We start from the raw sequence: 21,609 nt of genomic DNA on the forward strand, positions 1-21,609 counted from the left end.
AGCATGTGGGACTTACTGGTAATGAACCCAGGACGGTCCAAGGGTTTTCTTGAATTGGGCGAGTCCTACAATATCAATATAAATGAGCTCCACGATTCTGTCTCCTACAGTCGGGCAGCCAGATCGGTTTCCTACAACCTTCTTCATTATTCTAGGGAAAAGGCAGAAGAGAGAGGTTAAAAAGGACATCATTCAGTCTGAGACATTATATGTGCCAACTTGAACAAGCACATCACCATCCTCCAGATCCTTCTTGGGGATGCCAGCCTGGCCCCTCCTAATCTGCTACCTATTCAAACTCAGAGCCAACCCTGAGCGCTGATTCCAACTCTTGAAAAAGCAAATGGTGAGTACAAACACAGCCTTTAAAACCAACTTGGGTGTGAATTCACCTCCACTCCGTAATGGCTGTGCTACCGTGGACGAATTACTTCATCTCTTTGAATCTTTCACTTCCTTACCCTCCAGAACAAAGAAGAATTGGGTACAAAGATAATATCCTTCTTCCTTTTTTTACTGATCCAACACCTCTTTCTAGCAATGTTTGCAATTCCTGACCTCTAGAGTACTGTTTCTTTCTGTACTCTCTTGCAGTGCCCCCTAGTTTTCCTCCTACTCAAAGAGTTCTTTCCATCTAGACACTATTACACAACCAGCACCGAACTCAAGAGACTTCTTTGGGAGCCAAGGTCATATACAACACCATAGGAGCAGGATGAGACATGCGTGATTTCAACACCCCTCTCATCTCTAGAATGTTCACTCTAGGGATTTTTTTCTGGAAATACTGGACACACCCTTTGTCCTACCCACCATCCACCCATCCAGAAATACAAAAGCACCCCAGCACTCAGAGAGTGACCATGCACTTGACAGTACACCAACTTCACGTGGGGCAGTTAGGAACAACTCCCCACACTGCCATTCTCTCAGAAACCAGTCGTCAGTGTGGCCTCAAATCCTGACTCAAACCCCACAGGAATCCTTCACCAGGCTGTGGACATCCTACCAGGAAGTTCAAGAGTCACCCACAGGACTCCGAGTTCCCGGCTCTGTACAGGGCCACCTCAGGCCCCCTTCTCCCTCTCCTCTGGGTTTCCAAGATTTAAGAGCTCTTTAGGACCACTTTCTTCCCAAGAAGAGATTTTGTGTAAAGGGGCAGAAAAGTTTGTGTAGAGGGGCAGAAAAATGAACTACTTTAATTGTCACGGGTCATGTTTTCTGTGTTCTGACTGCTCAGCTCTGTCACTGGCATAGACAAGAAGCTATGGATGTGGCTGTGTTCCCACAAACTGCTGAGCCCAGTGTGTTGACCACAGGGCCGCCCTGTGTCTGGGGGTTCCCAGTCCTGTCCGTCCCTTGGCGTACCTGGGCCATCAGAGCATAATAGGCTGTGTCCTACCCCAGAGCTGGTGCTTTCACTGAGGCTATAGACTGCACATGGCCATCTACAAAGATCCCAAACTTCAAATAAAACTGAAAACGAGACCCCTGGGTGATTCTAACATGCAAGCAGATTGGGGGACCACTGTTCTACATTGCTTCCCATGACTTACCTTCAATAAAACACATTCAGTCCTGGTCTCAATGTGCAAAGAGCTCTTACAGATGTTTCCTTCATCATTGCACAAAGGGTCAGCTCAATGAACCCCTACTATGCCTTTCCTGATCTCCCCACTTGTCACTCGTCCCTGAGACTGCCACAGTACTCCATTTGTTCACACACCCACTCATTCATTCAATATACAGTTACATGAGCAGCCACAGTGTTCTATGTCCTATGTGATAACCAGAGTGAATAATACTGCTTCCTGCACCCTGTGCTTACATCCCAGCATCTATACCTCAGTTAGCACTAACAGAACTGTAATTTGCATAATTACGCTGTCATACATTAGTTGTAATTATCAACAGACTGCAAGCCCCTTGACCACATGCTAGTCACTTGTGTATGTCCCGTACAGAAAGCATGGCCACGGAAGGCACTGAATGACCAAGTGCAAAGCCTATGAATGCATCCTCTTCAGCGATGGTGTGCCTACCCCACCCATGTGTGTTCAAGCAAGCAGAAGGCAGCTCTTGAGAGGAACAGAGTGGTGACTATGTGTGCAGAAGACCTCAGCCCTGAAAGGAGCCACAGATCTGTGGTGACAGTCAGTAGACACAGAGCTGAAACCCAGGCTTCCCACACACTATCCATGTTACAGCCAACAACTCCTTGCCGGTTTACCTTTAAAATGCTGACAGTGGCAGCACCAATGTGGAGGTGGTAAGGGTTCAATAAAACACTTTGAAGTGCTCATATCTGGCAAGCAGTAAGCAGTCAACAAAGGCTAACTGTAAGAGTCCTCATCACCATTATGGCGGTCACAGTGTTGACACCACTGTGGGAACTGCGGCCTTTATTATGGTGCCTGGCATAGGAAAATCATGAACAAGTGATGGCTGGTGTTATTCTTTTTATCTCAACACACCACTGCCCAGCAAGTGTGCATCCTGGACCTAACACGTGTGGCCTCTCTGGGTCTACACAATATAAGAGGAACAGGGTGGGATATATTTGGTTAGAACATCCCTCTCATTTCCAGAATGCTCACCTAGCAATTTTATCTGGAAATATTTGACGAATAGTTGACAAAATACACAGTAACCTGGTTGTCGGGTAGAAAGTCTCCATGGGCAGTTATCCAAGAGTGAAGGGGAGCTGAGTTCCTGCTCAGCCAGCTGTGTCAATCGGAGAGGGATTAAAAGGCTACAAATATCAGTGCTATAGAAAACCCAGGTAGAGGTACCAGACTTGGAGTTGGAAGTTGGCTAATTGAAAAGGGACTGGATCCGGGCCTTTAGGAAACTCATTTTTATCCAAATTAAATTATAAACAGGAACCTCCCCTGTTTTCAGATTTGAAAAGCTTGATGTTGAGTAGGCAATGGTATGAATTGCACCAAGAGACAGGGAATTAGCAAAGTCAATAATTTCTTGTGCTGCAGATGTTGGAAGCACCTGTAACAGCAAAGAATAAGCTCCTTAGTTTGCATTTTCTGGCATTCATTTATGAAGCCTCGGGAGCCTGCAGCTACAATGAAAACATATTATCCTTTTCACAGTGTATGTATTTAGCTCCTGAAAATAATCTTCTTATCTCCTGTTTAGTGAATTATCACTTTCATTTTCCTCCACAAGAAATTACACACTAATAGAGGGCTTTAAGAGTTTACAATTTCTTTTGTGTATTCAGATTTTAAAATTGAAAAGTAATCTCCTTACTCCTTGAGCTCAGCCAGTGAAGCTGAAATCCTAATGTCATGGCCCAGTAAGTACAGGGATGTAATTAAATCACTCCACTGAACTAATTCACCAAGAGGGCCACCGCTGAATGCTGTCTCTGCGATCTTAAATCCAGATTCCTTGGTCAGGAGGCCCAGGTGAACCAGCACCTGGAAAACAAAAAAGAGGCATATTCTGAGCCGCACACAACCAAGTACACACTCTGCAGTAATGCACCAAAAAGCAGCCAACAGACTCCAAAGTCATGCTTAAACTCTAAGGGAAGATAGTGTGAGATGAACTGTTTTCCTAAAAGGTACAAAGGAGGGAAGGGAATCATTTTTAAAAATTGTTTTTCTTTCAAAGTTAGAGAGAAACAGAGACCAAGAGAAAGCAAATTTTCATCCATTGGTTTATTTCCTGAATGAACCACAGTGCCCAGGGCTTGGCTGTGCCAATGCCAGGAGCCAGGAACTCAATGTGGGTCTCGCACGTGGTTAGTGGAAACCTCAATACTTGACCCATCACCTTCTGCTTCCCACAGTATGCACTAGCAGGAAGCTGGAGTCAGGAGCAGGAGCCAGGACTCAAAACCAGGAACTTTGATGTGGATCCTGGCATCTTAAGTATAGAAATAGCATCATTATTGCACTTGGTACAGCTATGAGCAAAAGGTCCGGTGATAACACTGCTTTTAATACTCAGAGAATATCTGTAAAATCGGAATTAAAGGAAAGTCAACCTGGATAATATAGTATCTTTGAAAAATACTGGGCATTTTCCCACAGATGGAGTATTTCTAATCTTCTACCATGGCAAATTTCCAGTGCACAGAAAGCAGACATCACAATACAGACAGTCCTCATGTACTGACCACATAGCTTCAGTAATCTCATGCCTAATCTTATTCTACACCCTTCATTTCCTCCCAACTGCTCCAGATTAGCTTGAAGCATATTCTAGACATCATGTCCTGTCTCTGTAGATATTTCAGCATGTATCTCTAAAACAAACAAACCTTTGCTTAAAAAACACAGCCACAACACTACTCTTTTCCCTAGAGAAGCCAATTCCTTAGTATCACCCAATATCTGCTTAGTGTTCACACTTAAACTCTCTTAATTTCTTAAGTGCAGCTGTGTGATTCAGAAGTCCAAGCACATCCACTGTAGTTCCTTATCCTTCTTTAACATACACAGTCCCCCATCACTTTTTTCCTAAGAGAGGATGTATAATTTATCAAAGACACTGGCTTGTATTTCTAATATTTTTTCCTACAATCTGGATTTTGTTGATGGTGATCCTCGGGCAATAGATTCTTCAATCCCTGGCAGTAAATTAATAATTGTATCTACAGACATGACCATGTTTTAACTCAGAATTTTTTTGGTATCAACTTTCTAAGTGGTGCTATGGGAACATGTCTTGTATCTGGGCATGTTAGCAGCCAATGATAACCACTAACAAGAACTAATAATCCATCAGGGGTTGGTTGCAAAAGCATAGTATCTGATCATCCCTTCTTTACTCCTTAGCTGGGAACATTTCAGTGAAGAGCAACTACCCCTTACTGATGCCTGGGTCACCCTGAGGGGCAGTTTACAGAAAATTGGCCTGCTAAAAACTTTATGCTTCTCTTTACCAGTTTTTAGAACTACAAATTGTTCTCTAGCGTACTCTAATGATGATCTACCATCTCTTTGGTTCTTTAATTATAAAACCAAATCATGGATATAAGCATATTTCATGTGTTTCAATAAATCCCAGTCATTAGCCTCACAGAGTATCCAACTGTCTGAGAAGCCATTTAAACTGGCTTCTTAGCTCTTAGGTAAGACATGATATTTTAAGCTCATCCTACATAACTTCTGTCTCAAATGAGCCATTTTCCCAATAGCTTCTTATACCACCTAGCGTAAACAGCATTTAAAGATTCTGGAAAATTCTGGAGCTCAGGGGTCCCTAATTAATTCAGTATTTGTAGGCCCTTTCAGTAGCCATACCTAGGAAATTTACTTTTCCTCAAAGATTAAATAAATCATGAGATCCTACCAATATTTCCAATGTAAATTCAGAATTACAGCATTCTCACATAACACTTGGTTATTTCAAGCCTCCTACACTGAAAAAAATCAACTTTCTCAAAGACACTACATCATTACTCATTTATTTCCCAATATTCACAACAGATTCAGAATGGGACTATCAATACTGTAACAAATCGCACAATTGGTCAAGTAACACACTGGTGTAGTCCTTTTCTCCTGTCACAATATCCCAACAGAAATGTTCCATTTTATGTGTTCTAAAGGCCAGAAGACGAGTCCTCTCTGTGTGCTCACATCTGAACTGGATGGATGTATAGTCAGGTCATTTGTTCCCCTTTCCTTGTGCTTTTTAGGTATGGCACTTTTTTGTTTTTGGCAATTAAACTTTCTTTAATTATTAACATAAAACAGTTCCAGGGTCAATGCACAAAATAAGGTATTTCCAGACAAACCCAGATTCCATAGCTGTCTTCTCCCTGCGATTCCCTCTCTTTCATTTGCCCATTTTTAACTTAGTGTGGTAAAATGCACACAACATAAAACTTCCCATGTTAAGGGTACACATCAGTAGCACTAAGTACACTCACACGGTGCAACCATCACCACCATCCTTCTTTTTAATTCCATGGTTTATCTTTCCATTTAAAAAAATACTAACAAGAAACATTTATCTTATATGAGTATATGTAGATATTTATTTGTATATGTAAATACAGATATATATGTTCTCTCTCTTGGGACCCATGCTGTGGCATAGCGGGTAAAGCTGCCACCTGCAGTGCCAGCATCCCATATGGGCTCCAGTTCGAGTCTCGGTTGCTCCTCTTCCAATCCAGCTCTCTGCTATGGCCTGGGAAAGCAGCAGATGGCCCAAGTCTTTGGGCCCCTGCAACCATGTGGGAGACCCGGAAGAAGCTCCTGGCTTTGGATCGGCACAGCTCCGGCCATTGAGGCCAACTGGGAGTGAACCAGTGGATGGAAGACCTCTCACTTTCTGCCTCTCCTTCTCTCTCTGTGTAACTCTTTCAAGCAAAATAAATTTTTAAAGAAAAATTTTAAAAAAGTATTCTTTTAAAAATAATGTACACTATTCTTCAACTGACATATTTTAACCTAACCGTAAATCCTGTACATTACTCCACTGGATTATTAAGAATTTTTTAACCTCTTTTTACAGCTCACATGCCCCAGATGACCACAGGCTCTTTCATACGACGACTATTTGGTGCCAGAATGTTTGGTCCTGCTGTCTCAGACAAGGTTTCCAAGCAAAACGGATCCATCAAACTGTGACACGGGATGCAGGAAGTCTATTTTCATGACAGGGCTTCAGAAAGTTTGGGGAAGAGTGGAGTTAAAAGGTCAGATATTCTTGGTGTAAAAAATTCTGAAATCTGTGCATTCAGCGGGGTTTTTTAAAAATTCATATGAAAAATGTGTATTAGAAAAAAACTGTGCCTAGCTTTGGATTTTTTTTTTTTTGCACCAAAATAAAATAGGTCAATCCCATTTTCCATGAACTTTTTGAAACTCCTTCAATTTTTCTTTTTCAAAAGGTAACACATTCATCAGTTTAGGAATCTGAAACTCATTTCTATGTTCTTGGAAGAGGGAACAAGCTGTTTACTTTGCTCAGTTCTGATATCAGAACAGTTTACCTACAGCCAAGTCACTTACTCTATCACTAATAACTTAGACGATCTTGTCCGCCTAGAGGTATTCTGGAGGTTTTCCAAGCATCTCCTTATGAATTTAAAACAAACTGGCTCAAGTTAATATAGTATCTCTGTCCTGGCAACGTAAGCAGAGGCACTAACCAGGCAGAGCCATTAACAACTCACAGGCCATCCAAAGCCCAAGGCTGACAAACAACAAAAATCTGCATTTGTGGGCTGGTGCTGTGCCACAGTGGGTGGGACCACCGTCTGCAATGCCGGCATCCCATCCTGGCCCGGTTCGAGTCCCGGCTGCTCCATTTCTTATCCAGCTCTCTGCTATGGCTTGGGAAAGCACTGGAAGACAGCCCAAGTCCTTGGGCCCCTGCACTCGCATGGAAGACTGGAAGAAACTCCAGGCTCCGGATAGGCCAAGCTCTGGCTGTTGTGGCCATGAGGGGAGTGAGCCAGCGGATTGAAGACCTCTCTCTCCATCTCTGCTTCTTTGTAACTCTGCCTTTCAAATAAATAAATTAATCTTTAAAATTTTTTAAAAAAATTCTGTATTTGTCCCAATGATGTTATATAAAGTTCTAGAAGGCTGGATTCAGGTGAATGAGAAAAAGGTTGCTGTTAGTCTGACAGAGACAGTTAGGTGGGTCAAAGGACAATCTCGCACCACCAATACCTTGTTAGCATCATCCAAGAAGCTTCACTGGGTACCTGCCAAGGAAGAGCAACTGGGGACAGCAAACCCAAAAGCGATTGTACCACAGACTAAGCAGGTTCACCCCACAAGACTACCACCAGAGACAGGCTGTTTCTCTGTCTTGTTTCCAAGCAAAAATCACATTTTCAAAGCAAACTGGCATCTCACGGAACCGAATTAGTAAGGAACCCACTTTCTTCCGCTTTCTCTTTTCAAGATTCTGCTTTTCCGCCAGCGATCTGATCGCTTGGATCCACGCGTCAGCCATGCGCCGGATCCGCAGTCTCATCCACCGGAACTCTTCATGCTTTTTCATCATACTGTAGAGAATATTAAAATCTGTCCGAATTTCTGCCTGGAAACAGAAAGTTCATAAAATGAATAGAAGATAAAAAGCCAGCAAGCATAATGGTTTTCATGATGTGACATTTGAAAACTTGAAAGAGATTGTCAATTAAGTCCAGGGCTTTGAGAGAGAGAGTCCCGTCGGCTGCACAGCTTTCACTTATGGGTCCCAGCATTGCAAATGAAAGCAGGGACTCCAGACAGCTGCTCTGCTGCAAGGGACATCATTAGAAAATTAGAAATCAAGAGAGGCAGCACAGTCACCGCAAAGCCTTGAGCTACGTTCAAGTTCAATTTTTACGACGAGTGTGCTTGATGTACCTTGAAATTCTCTGGGTCCAAATTTACGGTGCCACTTGGCTCCACGGCCAGGCAGTCAACTCCTGGGAAAACTGAAATCAATTCTTAATGGGATACCAGAGACATCGCGCAGGATGCCAGCAAGGCTCTTTCTGTCCACAGAGATAAATACGGAAATACACGCTCATGTTTTGTCCCAGTCCAAACAAACAGACACTTGTAATTTGCTAATGAAGTTAAAGGGCAGGAATACAGTTTTGCCACCACAGCTGAACACAATTTAAAATACAGACCAGAATAATTGAAAAGCCTTGCAGAATTTTTTTCCTAATAAGCTGGAAAGCATAGCTGGATACATGCAGTGACTGGAAGAACTGAGACAAAAGATAATAGCACGATTTATTTCACAGAACACCCTAACCACACGGAATCTAACTTTCAGCAGTTCAACACAGGTCTTTCTGAAAAGTCCCCTTTCCTGGATTGAATGATTTTTCCACGATCCCCAGTCAATAGCATGGGTCAGCAAGCTACCGTCCTTGGGCCAAATCCTCCTCATTGCCTATTTGTGCATAAAGTTGTATTGGCATACAGCCACACCCCTTAACTTACAGACCGTCTCTGGCTGCTGAAATGGCAAAACCGGCCTGCCACAATGGAAACATTTATTATCTGGAGAGCAAAGGTTTGCTGATCCTTGGCCCAAAGAATAAAGGCTTAGGCACTCACAGCCCCGTGCTAACTTTTCCGGTGTCCTCTGGCTTGTCCCATGGAACCACACTCTAGGACACCAAGCTTCCACTTCCCTGTCAGAAGCACCCTTCTCTTCTCAACTCCGTATCAACTCACCCATCCTTTTAAATCCAGCTCCAGCATCATTCCTATGTATGCAACCCACTCTGACCCTGACGGCTGAGATGGCCTCTTCTTAATTGGTGGGCGTGGCAGCACATGATAGACCACACGGCCATCCTTTACAACCACACCCCCATTAGCTAACCCAGGGCTTCCATGTGTGGTACCAGCTCCCATTCCTATCAGTAGCTCAGCAGTTAGATCCCTTAGAGAATCGCTCAGTAAATAAACCTATGCCCAATGGTTGAATGCTGTGGTCACTCAAACTTCCACAGGACTGGTAGAAGAAGTCCTTCAGTTCAACACTGCTTGTGATGACAGATGGCACTTCTAGAAGAGTGCACACCTCTCATTCAGGGTCTGACGCCAATGCACACGGCAAGCAAGAACTTTCCCAAATCACTCACCAATGAATTATGATCAGCTTCTTCATAGGGATTTTTTGCTCTCCAAGGTAAATGAGGACACCAATTTTCAACCTGAAAAAACAGACATTGGTGACACTAAGTATGCTGGTCCACATATGAATGAGTCAACGTATACACAACGCATCAAGAGCGGTTCACAAGGAGCCCTCTGTGAACGCGGGCTTTGCTATCGGCCCAACTTTCACGCTTGCAGACAGAGAATTCAGATCCGGGTGCCCTGTCAGACAAGGTAACAACCATGACAACCGTGGAGGCTCAGAAGGAACATGGGATCACCTGCACACCCATCCTCCCCGGGGACTTCTCAGCGACAGTTCCTTAAGCATTCAATCCTCACACTTGCAGACCACCAAGAAGGGGGTTTTATAGAAGAAATGAAAAAGACATGAATGCGGCTGCAAGGGCATAAACAGGGAAAGGTCCCTGTGTGACTATTTAGCAAACAGACAGCAACGATCTGGTATCCTCCATGACACAGCTGAGAGTTTAAGAGTGTGCAGGACATCCTGGGTCGGGGGCGGCATCGCTGAGGCAGCAGGGCTGTGCAGGTGACCATAGCCCCCCGGGTCAGTGGAGCACAGTCAGGCAAGGTTTGCTCTCTAGGTCCACATGAGCTTTCCAAGAAACATGTCAGTTGTACCAATCTAGAAATTACTCATAATGCAAGGTCAATTTTACTAGGACTAGAAATAATTGGTGTGATTTGCATAAAGTCATTTGCAATTGCAAATCTGAAAGCAATGAGCAGAGGCCTGCGAAGCTTGGGGAGGGCAGAGACCCTGGATGGGAAAAGCTCACTATTCTTCTCCTGTAGAGTGAAGGGAGACATTTGCCATGTTTGGGAATGACTTTGCAGTTTCCAAAGGACTCTCCATAGGGAAGGCTGAAATGACTTTTACTCACCAATAAAGAAAACTCTAACTTGCCATGATCTTATAACCTTACAGCAACATGACCACACAAGACACTAACTGGAGCGCAGCAAATGGAAAAACGTCTGAAAAGACACGTGCAATGGCCAGCGCATCAGCTGGCCCCGGCAGCACCACACGCATCTCACTTTCTCAGGGCGGACCAAATTATTTAGTTTCAATCACATTTTTGTAAACGGTCTCAATAAGGCATCTCTATAACACATGTTCATTATATGAAGTCTTGAAAAGGATTGCAGTGTTGACATAAGATCTTCAACCTCTAAGGAAAAAAAGTGGGTGGGATGAGCGAGCAAGGCACAGAGATGAAACAAACTCGGTGCTAAATAACCATGGTGATGGAGCAGCCCATCAAGATTTAAAAAAAAACAGTCCTCATGGATATAGCCTAATGGGGAAAGATGAAACAAGCCTATGAACAGAGAAATCAGAGAAAAGGAAGATGTTACTGAGACCAGGTACTGACAAAGCAAGTTACTAACAAGAGTCTTCCATGATCTGCTGATGTGTGGGGAGCAACTGAGACTAGACTAAGTTACTGGAATTAAGACTTATTCTATGCATCTGCTCTCCCACAATATGGCGCTGGGAGAGGAGTAAACAGCTTCTACACAGCTGCCTCTCACCAACTTGACAAGCTGCAGGAGCTGCTCCTGATTGGAGGAGAGCAGCGTGCTCGGCGTGTGGGTAGCAGAGTTGGGATTGGTGGAAGAGGACTATAAAGGAGGAGAGAGACAACATGCACCAGGAACATCTGAGGGGAACACCTGAGGAACATCTGAGCAGCCCCCGAGAGAGCCGCAGAAGCAGGGAATGCGGGGGGGGGGGGGGGGGTGCTGCCCCTCCACGGAGGTGGAGGGGCCGGCAGCTAACCCGGGACGGTGTCGTTCCTCCGCGAGTGAGGGAACGGCAGCTAACCTGGGAAGAGCTGGGCAGAAAGAACAGCGCAGGGTCTAGTGTCGTTCCTCCGCGAATGGGGGAGCGACACTGATGAAAATAGAATCTGAGGCGATCACCTAAAATCTAACTTCCCTAGGGAATCCTCAAGACTGTCATACCTCCTCGAAGCTGGGCATTTGTCTTAGTTCTTCTTACTCTTAACTACTGGCTACTACTCTGCAAGGCTCCAAGGGCATTCTTGCAAATCCAGATAATACAGTTGGTCCCATTTAGCTTTTAGCAAGAAATTTCACTGTTGCCCATGCATGCCCCACGGTGGAAAAAATCAATGATGGACAACTTAACTCAGAAGGGGAGGGCGGGCTGGGAAGGCTGTTTAGGCACACAGTGATAGGATAACTGGTTAACAAAATAATTCAATTCCATGTAAACCAATTACCCCCTGGGGAGAAGGAACACACAACAAAGCATTTCTTTTCTTCCTGAAACCTCAGAGGATTACCAGGGCTGGAAGCCAGCCAGCACAGGCAGTCCTGGCCAGCATGGAAACAAGCAGCCTCCGATAAGCACCATTCTCCTAAGAGCACCAGTAGTAACATTCAGCCAAGATCTTGCTCAGGGCTCAGAGCTCGGCTTCCTAATCCCCATGTTTTTTGTCTCATCTGTCCAGACGCCCTCACCTCCACTGCTATAAAATCCTGTCAATAAAGGAAACCCCAGAGGGAGCCCACCACCTTGCTGACCTGGAAGCACTTGGACAAGTTCGTGGAAAATGCAATTAAAACATTTGCTTATTTTGGTGAAAAAAATGTATTTTTTAAATTCATGCACTCAAGAGTATTTAAAAAATACTCATGGAAAATGCATATTATAAAAAACTATGGTTAGGTTTCAAAATTTTTTGCATGAACTTAGATTTAGTTTTTAATTATATTTTTCCATCAACTTCTGGAAGTTGTCTTGTGTTTCAAATTGTTCCGAGCAGCTCCCTCTTCTGTAGCACTCAAGATTTCAGCATCCTACACCTGCAGGTGGCCATCTTCCTTCCCCTACTGCCTGGGACACGTTTTTCCCAGCTGTGACCCTGGGAGTTCTCTCCCTGGGGCCAAGACTTTGAATTTGCCCTCAGTGCAAGGACACCCTGGCCTCCCCTGCCCACCCAACCACCCCACTGTCTACCCCATCTCTGCTCTGATGGGCTGGGCAAGCTCTCAAGTCGTCTGCCAGGGAAGAGATCGGATGTCCTACAAGTACTATAATTCACGGTAGTAAGTACGAGAATAGCAAAATGCCCGAGTTCACAGCAACTCGCACGCAGCAGTCGATAGAGGCGCAGCACCATTACTCTAACATCCTTCGATTTGAAGGCACAACTCCTGAGACAGGAGCTCATCTTCTCAGGGCACTCGCCTCAGGCCACAAAATCAAGAGGCAGCAGAAACAGACCACGCACAGCCAGGCTGGAACTTAGAACATTCATGCATATTCCACAGAGAGACGGCCTACAAATCATTTTTCGTCAACAAGGGGATATAAAAAGACCATTCCGTTTGTGACATACCGCTTCCCAGTGATTTAACCTTCTCTGAACTCGAAAGGTTCTGCAGCTTCACCACGAGCATGGTGAATCCAGGCATTCTCTGAAATCCTAAAGGGTCTTACTAGTTCTTTTCCAGGTCCACATGAAGAACGAGTCATTACATTTAAGGAAAAAGAAATCATGCACACATACAGGTACCTCACTCATCCAGCTCAAGTAGGAATTTAAAGGTCCAAAGAGGAAGTGTCAAAATTTACTGCAGGCTTGTAATATTCCATGTTCTCTAGAAACAAATTCAAAAAAAAAACTTGCACGCATTCCATCACTTCACCTCCTAAGACCCCTATGCCATGGTTATGGTTTGGATGTGAGTTTGGCTGTTCAGCATCCCCTCGTAGGTCCATAAGTTAGAGGTTAATTCCTCGTCTTAGGTTAGTGCTACTAAGATGGTAGCAACCTAATTCAATCCCAGTATTAGTAGGTGAGACCTTTGAGGGGTGATTGCATTGGGTTAGGTTGTTAGGGTGCGGCTCCCACGATGAAATCCCCTGACTTTACAAAGACACAGGCAGGCACCTGCTCCCAGCTTCCTGATTCTCACACTCTGCCACTGCTGTCTGCCACACCCGAGACCACACCAAGGGGGCCACATGACCTTGGCGCTGAAGCTCCACAAAAAACCTTTTCTTTCCAGTTACTCACCACAACTATTTCATTACAGACAGGAAAGGTAATACAGGGCTTTCCATCCTGTTACACAGGAGGAAATCAAAGCTGGAAGGGATTTTCCTGAGGTAGTCCCTCGACTGAGTGACAGCCTGGCTCATAACCGAAATCTTCCGCTTCCCTGCCCGGGACACATCAGGGTCACCCGGAGGCCAGGCTTCGTGAGCAACAGCTGAGTTACCGGGTGGACAAAGAGGACTGAATCTGGGATCCACCAAAACGGATCCCATAGCCAACTCTGCCAATAGCTGGGTCCGCAGCCTCAACTGCCTGGCTTCCACGTGTCCTCGCTGACAAAATGAAGGGGCTGGACGGGGAACCCTTTGTAACTCGGGTATCCTGAAAGATCAGAATTTCATGTTGTCATCCTGTTAGACTGCTTCTGTGTATATGGATACAGGTGACTACATATCTATTCATTTGATACACTGATCTCTCTCCCTCTCCCCCCCTCCTCCCCCTCACACACACACACACACACCTGTTATACTGATGGATCCAAATAAAATCACTTATTAAAGGACATGCTAAAGATTTTTTTTTTTTTTAAATAAAAAGCACTTCCATCCACTATATACTAACCCCTGTCTATTCTACTTTCTCAGGTTTCAAACAGGAAATGGAGAAGAGGTCTCCTCCTGTAAGTGCTAAGTCATCTCGCATCTTGGGTGGGGATGCGGGGGAGGAGACGAAGGGCAAGAACAAAGTCTAGGAATGGGGATGAGTTGGGAGCCCACACGGGGACCAGCCCTGTGCACTCAGCCTCATTCTGTCTTTCAGGGAACTTTCTGGGGAAGGCTATCACGGGGGAGAAGACGTGGAAGCACGGAGGGAACACGGTGAAGGACTGAAGCTGATCATCTAGGCCCGGAGCAGGTGCACTTAATGACTACTCATTAAGCACACACTCCCAACACTTGATTCTGAGAGTATTGTAAGCACAGTCCAATCTTCAATATGAGGGCACTGTGTCCTAAATCTTCTATATGATTTCCTGTGTTCCCACTGTGGGGCAGTACGGTTAATGAAACTGCTAACAATTCTCTGCTTCTATCTCTTGCCCTTCATGGGCGTTCTTTGTAGCAAGAGCCACTGTTCAAAAAGTCTAAATGAGATCACGTCCACACATCTGCAGACCCTTGAGTGGATTTTCACTGCACTCAGAACACAGCCCAGAATTTCTACCAGGGTCCTACAGGATCTGACCTCTGCCCTTACATCCCGCTCTACAGAAACCAACCTCCTTGCCAAGTGCCAAGCCATGCCAAGCTTGTTCTGATTGATCTCAGCAGGGTTGCCGAGTTTGGAGAAGACAAACAAAGAAAAATGATATTCAGTTAAATTTTAATCACAAATGTTTTTTTGTTTTGGTACAAGTCTGCCCTGTGCACTGTTTCCACAGACTTATACATTTAAAAAAATGTGTTATGTATCTAAAAATTTAAATTTCATTGGGTGTCTTGTATTCTATCTGCTAATCCAACACCTCAGGGCATTTGTATTTGCTGATCCCTCTATCTGCAACACTGTACTATGCAGAGCGTCACACATCTCACTTCCTTACTTCCTTCCACACCATGCCCACAGACAAGTCTTCCCCCACCTCCTGGCCTGCTCACTCCAGCCCCTCACCCTACGTCGTCTGCCCTCTGGCTCCCCTCCGGTGGAAAGTATTTGATGCACTGAATTACTGCTTCACGTCCCTTGAGGACAGAAACATCACCTGTCCTGTTCACCACTCTACCCCAGCCCTGAGCACATGCCTGGCACACAGTGGGTCCTCAACGGATAGCGGGTGAGTGCTGAGTCAATCAGACGCAGCTGGAGCACTCAGGATCGCACTGACAGTAACGCTCCTTTCCCAATTACTCCTGTCTTACTAGTGGGACCCTCCTCCAGCCAGGCGGGGTGGCTTTCTCTTGGATGCCACTGAGGACAAACCCAGGCAGAAACTCCAGGGAAAACGCAAAGCCACACAGGTCAGTGGTGAGATCCAGAAAGACCAGTGGGTCGCAGGTGTTGGCTCCACAGGAATCCCTCCTTACCCACAAGGGATCTGCTCCGCTCCACACAGCTAAGACATGCTGTGCCCAGAAGCAGCCCCGTAGGCGCCCACTGCCTATGCATCCACCACCAACAGAGCTCTCTCACCAGGCAGGAGTGGTAACGGGGTAACAACAATACACAAGGACAATGTTAGCGTCAGGCTATGAAAAGTTACTTAAAACATTTAAATCGCTTACTTCTAGAATTTCTCCACATAACACTTTCAGACCCCAGGGACCAGATGCCATGGGAAGTGAAACCGCGGATATGCGGGGAACGACGGTCACCTGTACCACTGCCTCTCCCCACAGCGGGCAGGAAAGTTGTCCACACGCAGCATGAGACGGGCTGTGTGCAAGGAACAGCCAAGCGCTGGTGTCATCCACCAAGAATTCCACTCAGGCTCTGAGGGAAGAGGCAGGACTTCAAGGGAAGCCGCAGGTCAGTTTTCAGTGTGCCATAAAACCACGGGCCTCTAATGAGCGTATGACACAGAGGTCGAAAAATCCATCCCAAAGTGCTGCACGAAGAGCAAAGTCAATTTTCCATTACACAGGGGAGGCAGCAGATAAATTGTTGGGTAGCCAGCCACACAGACGGCACAGAGGAGCTTCTTACACCAGCTTGCACCAGGCACTCTGGGAAGACTGGTTCCATCCGGCCCACACCCACACCGAGGACACTTGCACAGGTCCTGTCGCCGCATTTTAGGAGGTAGGCAAAGGCTAGAGATGAGTAATACAGCTTCTCTTTTGGATTCAATGCAGACCTGGCCATATGATGGCATGTGGTAATAAGAATGAATGACAGGAAAAAGCTATGCCTTCTAACATAGCTGGCTCATTCCATCCTAGCATTCTAATCCAACCCTCATACTCTGATAGATACAATATTACAGTGCATCCTATGGAAACTGTTAGTAAGCATTCCAGACACCCGTTTAGTGTCTCCACTGCATGCCTGTCAGATACTAATGTCGCAGATTTGACAACGCTATTTATTTCCAAGCTGAGAGAAGTTGTAGCTAGGAGAACTTACCCGTTCTCAACAACAACAAAACTACTGCCTATTTTTTTCCTTTTAAAGATTTTTTTTTTTTTTGAAAAGCAGAGTTGCAGAGAGAGAGAGAGAGAAGTAAAGATGGAGAGAGAGGGAGAGAGAGATATCTTCCGTCCACTGGTTCATTCCCCAAATGGCTCCAACAGCAAGGTCTGGGCCAGGCTGAAGTCTTGAGCCAGGAGCTTCCTCCGGGTCTCCCCCATGGGTGCAGGGCCTCAAGCACTTGGGCCACCCATTACTGCTTTCCCAGACACATTAGCAGGGAGCTGGATCAGAAGGAGCAGCCAGGACTTGAGCCAGCTTCACTTGCTGCACCACAATGCCTGCCCCAGTGCTGCCTATTTTTACAAGTGCTTTGAACAGAATCATGCATTCAACAAACACAAATGCTGAGGCACCACCATATGTGACAACAAAGTGACACAAACTTTCGGCAGATTATTTTTCTTGTGGCTGTATTAATCTTGGCTATTAATGGTCGGCCCAGGGCCCTTGGAGCTGGTGTTCCCACTGCCTGCCAAACATCTGATAGATGTCTGCATTTCTTACTCTCTCACCTTCAAACATCACCCCCTTACCATCTTGGCAGGAGGCCTGTCTTGACCACTCTATCCCAAACTGACACTACCGTCACTTTCTTAAGTACTTCTTCCCCGTTTTATTTTTCCCCATGGCCCTAGGAGATTTTAGATTTTTACCTTTCTGATGTTGCTATCTCCTCTCACAAAACATGACCTCAGCAAGGAACATTTGTGGTCCCCAAGCTTTAGTTCCTACTGAGAGGAACCAGGTGGCTCCTGGATACACGGCTGGTACCCAGGTCTAAGGCAGAAACTGGATAATGGAGAATATGTCGTCACACCAGAGAGCAAGAAATATTAAGAATCACCAGGGTCGGGTCAAAAGGACTTAGAAGGCAACGTGAACAGGTTCCCACAAGCCAAGGCAGGGATGACTGAAGAGTCAGTAAGAAAAATAGTCAACAGTTCAAAGGTAACAATGATGTTTCCTTTTTCCATAGATTTCATAATGATAATAAAAGCAAACAAAGTGCTGGTCACCAGTGCGACATGCGAGGGAAATAAAGGCTTGCCACGTGAATTAGGAGGGTGACAAACACGAGATGAGGAGTCCTGTGCCTCCAGAGGTACTACTCTGTATTAAGGAGCCTCTAATGAACTGATGAATGACAGCCAACATCACCAGATAAGCAGGTGCAGTGGGTCAAGCCACCACTTGTGACACCAGTATCCCACATCAGAGGACTGGCTGGAGTCTCACCTACTCTACTTCAGATGCAGCTCCCCACTAAAATGCCTGGAAAGGCAACGGAACATAGCTCAAGTGCATGGCTCCCTGCAGACCTGAATAGCATTATTGGTTCCTGGCTCTGGCCAGACCCAGGCCTGGCTATTGTGGCCATTTGGGAAATGAATCAGGGGACAGAAGATCTCTCTGAATCTCTCACTCTGCCTTTCAAACCTATAAATAAATCTTTAAAAAAAAAATACACAGGCAGCATCACATATGTCCCAACACAAATGTGTAATGCCAACCATGCAGTGAAAAACAAAGCCTTGCAAGAAAAATATTCAGCCTGACTGATCAAGACTCAAACCTAACCATCAATTTACAGGAAATAAAAGGGGCCAAGAATCGGGTTACACAGTAACACACGTATGAAAAACTAAGGCAAATGAGGACTTTCATTCAAAAATAAAGTTGTGAGGGAGAAATAAGAGATGGAAGGAAACCTAAAATTGAGAGACTTAGAGACACCAACAGTTCCAATTTATGGTCCTTGAAACCCAGTTGATGTACATAAACTTTAAGTTACAAGCTGATACTTCACTGATAAGCTGAGAAAACAGGGACACTGATCTGGCACTTGATATTATTAACAGATTAATTTTCATGTATGAAGTGGTACCAGTAGCTACAATGGCAGTGGTTGCAGGTTTCACAAGTCTCTTACGGAGCTACATATTGAGCTATTTATAGACGACTGACTGTTTGGATTTGTTTAATAACAATGGAGCAGCGGAGGCTGCCAATGCAAAGAGCCTGGCCATGAAATGCCAACTGTTAAATCGCGGTTGGACCCCACAGCGTATACCGTGGTTGCTACACTGTTCAATTTTACTACTAAAGTTTGGAACATAGAGCTTTCATTAACAGTCTTGGACATGCCATAGGAATTCCAGGGAGCAGTATCTGGAAGTATATAAAAAGCACACTGGAGAAGCCCCAGACGGCTGAACTTAATCCAAGGAACAGTCAGAAGAGGCAGTGGTTTTAGGGTGTGGCAAGTCACACCCTTTCCCTTTCCTTTTTTTTTTTTTTTTTAAACCAAACAGAAGGCAGAGGCAGCAGCCCAATTGTGAATGCTGTCCCATGTGAAAGTCACAGACAAACAGGAAGCCTCAGGAAGAAGTTCCAAGTGGGGAACAGACTGTGGGGACGGAAGTCAGGGCCAAATACTCTGGCTTGTTTTAAAATAATCCTGTTCCTAAAGAGGTCTTCGAGCTCAGGTAATGAAAGCAATGGATACGCGTAGACGAAAAAAGACACCACCAAAGGCTGACCTCAGGAAGTGAAAAGAATGTGATCACAAATCTGTCACTTGCTTTACTGCCCAGAAATCATGTCGTGGAAAAGGAGCTTCTATCTCAAATGGCTCACGTTTCAGAGATGCGGGTTGCTATTCTCCGGCAGCACCCCGTGCTGTTTTTAGAGGACTGCCTCACCCACCTGGAGACATTACTTAAGTTTCTTCATTCAGCTTTTTCCCTGCACCCTCAACAGTCAATTCTTGCTAGCTGCCCACTTTGATGAATTAGTCTGTGCAACACTATTTTCAAGTTATCTTTAGCAGCCAACACAACCCATAAATCCAAATCATTGTACTGCTTATTAGGATTTCATTTCATGCTCGCGTTCACAAACATTTAAGCTTTCAACCTTTCCTGTTGGGCATTAATCTTGGCATTAATCAAGGGATTAAGTACGCTGAATTTAAACTCAAGGTTAATAGCATGCTCAGCCAATATTAGTTTTACATATTGCCCAGGGAAAACAGAAAGAGGCAAAGACCTTTATTCCTCTTGTTCATGAAATGGAAGGGACAGATTAATGAGGAACACATGAAATTGCTCCTTTTGTTCATTTTTGAAGGACAGATGGACACACACACACACAGTGCAAACCGGCATTGGAGGCAACAGCTTGAACACATTCTAAGACTTCCAAGCAGTCACTGGGCAGTTTGATGACTTCAGAGCAACTACACAGCAGTAGCAACAGAAATGCCTAAAAAGCCTGCTGAAACAAGAATTTGGGGAAGGTGTAGACCCTGCTGGTTTCTAGAACAACCATGTAAAAAGAAAAACTGTGGGAGTCCCCAACGGCTCAGCATCACTCATCAATCTCATAAAAACAGGGGTGAAGAACTTCATTCTCAATTTTGTGAATGCTGATAGCAAGAAAAGAGCCTGCAGACACCGAAGCTAATATACCTGACAATGACATTCAGACTCATTATGTCATAGGCACTTGTCTATTTTTTTCCAACTGAATTAGTTACATGGCTCACAAAAACAGACATGGAGAATGAACTGCCTGATGTTCCAGAAACATCAGGCTGCCTAATGAAGCATCCACTCACTTCCACACTTGGAATGGCTGACACCTGGTTTTTATGAGTGACGGCCTCAGGACAGCTGGTGCTGGTACGTGTGTGTGCGTGCGTGTGTAGGGGGAGAGGGGATCAAAATCACAGAGAATTAGAAAATGAGCGATGGAGACCAGTTCAGTGAAACTAGCTAAATTAGCGCCCTATTTCAAACACATGCGCACTGAATGCAAAATGATCAAAAACTACAAGTCACCGGCCTGAGTTCAGTTTGCCCTCAAGGGGAAGAGCAGGACGGAGGAGCTCAGTGACTTCAGCTGTCTCTACGACTCACCGGGGTGAGAGGCTGAAATGAGGCTGATTTGTGTTTGGCACGCAGTGGGGCTTCGATGACATTCCATTGCTCTGCTGTCTGCAACCAAAGCTTCGCCCTCAAATGAGCATCAGCTTGGGTTTATCTCTGCACCCCAGGCCCTAGGCTGCTGTCAGACTCATCAGTTAGCCAGGGGGAGACTGTAAGGGATAACAACAATGGCTTCACTTGCTGGCATTTAACCCCAAACGATGGCTAGTAAGGGTCAAAGTTTGAAGTTTATAAGGCCATACTTCAGTGGACACTGGCACAGGGAGAAACCATGGGAAAGATAAAATGAAAGCAATGGGGGCTGGTACTGTGGTTCTAGTCTCGGCTGTTCCTCTTCCCATCCAGCTCTCTGCTATGGCCTGGGAAAGCAGTAGAAGATGGCCCAAGTCCTTGGACCCTTGCACCCACGTGGGAGACCTGGAAGAAGCTCCTGGCTCCTGGCTTCGGATTGGTGCAGTTCTGGCTGTTGCGGTCATCTGGGGAGTGAACCAGTGGATGGAAAACCTCGCTCTCTGCCTCGACCTCTCTCTGTAACTCTTTCAAATAAACAAAATAAATATTTTTTAAAAAATGAAAGCAGCTGGCGCCGTGGCTCACTAGGCTAATCCTCCACCTTGCGGCGACGGCACACCGGGTTCTAGTCCCGGTCAGGGTGCCGGATTCTGTCCCGGTTGCCCCTCTTCCAGGCCAGCTCTCTGCTGTGGCCCGGGAGTGCAGTGGAGGATGGCCCAAGTGCTTGGGCCCTGCACCCCATGGGAGACCAGGATAAGTACCTGGCTCCTGCCATCGGCAGCGCGGTGCGCC

The 21,609-nt window shown here is 45.4% G+C and overlaps 1 protein-coding gene across 4 annotated transcripts in view; it reads right to left on the reverse strand.

The window, feature by feature from the left end:
- The window catches only part of MGAT5 (alpha-1,6-mannosylglycoprotein 6-beta-N-acetylglucosaminyltransferase), a 369,059-nt gene that overhangs the window by 130,512 nt on the left and 216,938 nt on the right, over nt 1-21,609 (reverse strand). For all 4 annotated transcript variants that reach the window (XM_051849614.2, XM_051849612.2, XM_070071008.1 and 1 more), the window contains exons 6-9: nt 9,587-9,658; nt 7,873-8,034; nt 3,268-3,437; nt 17-151 (exon numbers count right to left, since the gene is read on the reverse strand). In XM_051849614.2, the coding sequence (XP_051705574.1) occupies nt 17-151; nt 3,268-3,437; nt 7,873-8,034; nt 9,587-9,658 (539 nt within the window). The remainder of the gene's footprint in view (nt 1-16; nt 152-3,267; nt 3,438-7,872; nt 8,035-9,586; nt 9,659-21,609) is intronic.

This window comes from Oryctolagus cuniculus, chromosome 3 (assembly GCF_964237555.1).
Source record: "Oryctolagus cuniculus chromosome 3, mOryCun1.1, whole genome shotgun sequence".
NCBI lineage: Eukaryota > Metazoa > Chordata > Mammalia > Lagomorpha > Leporidae > Oryctolagus > Oryctolagus cuniculus.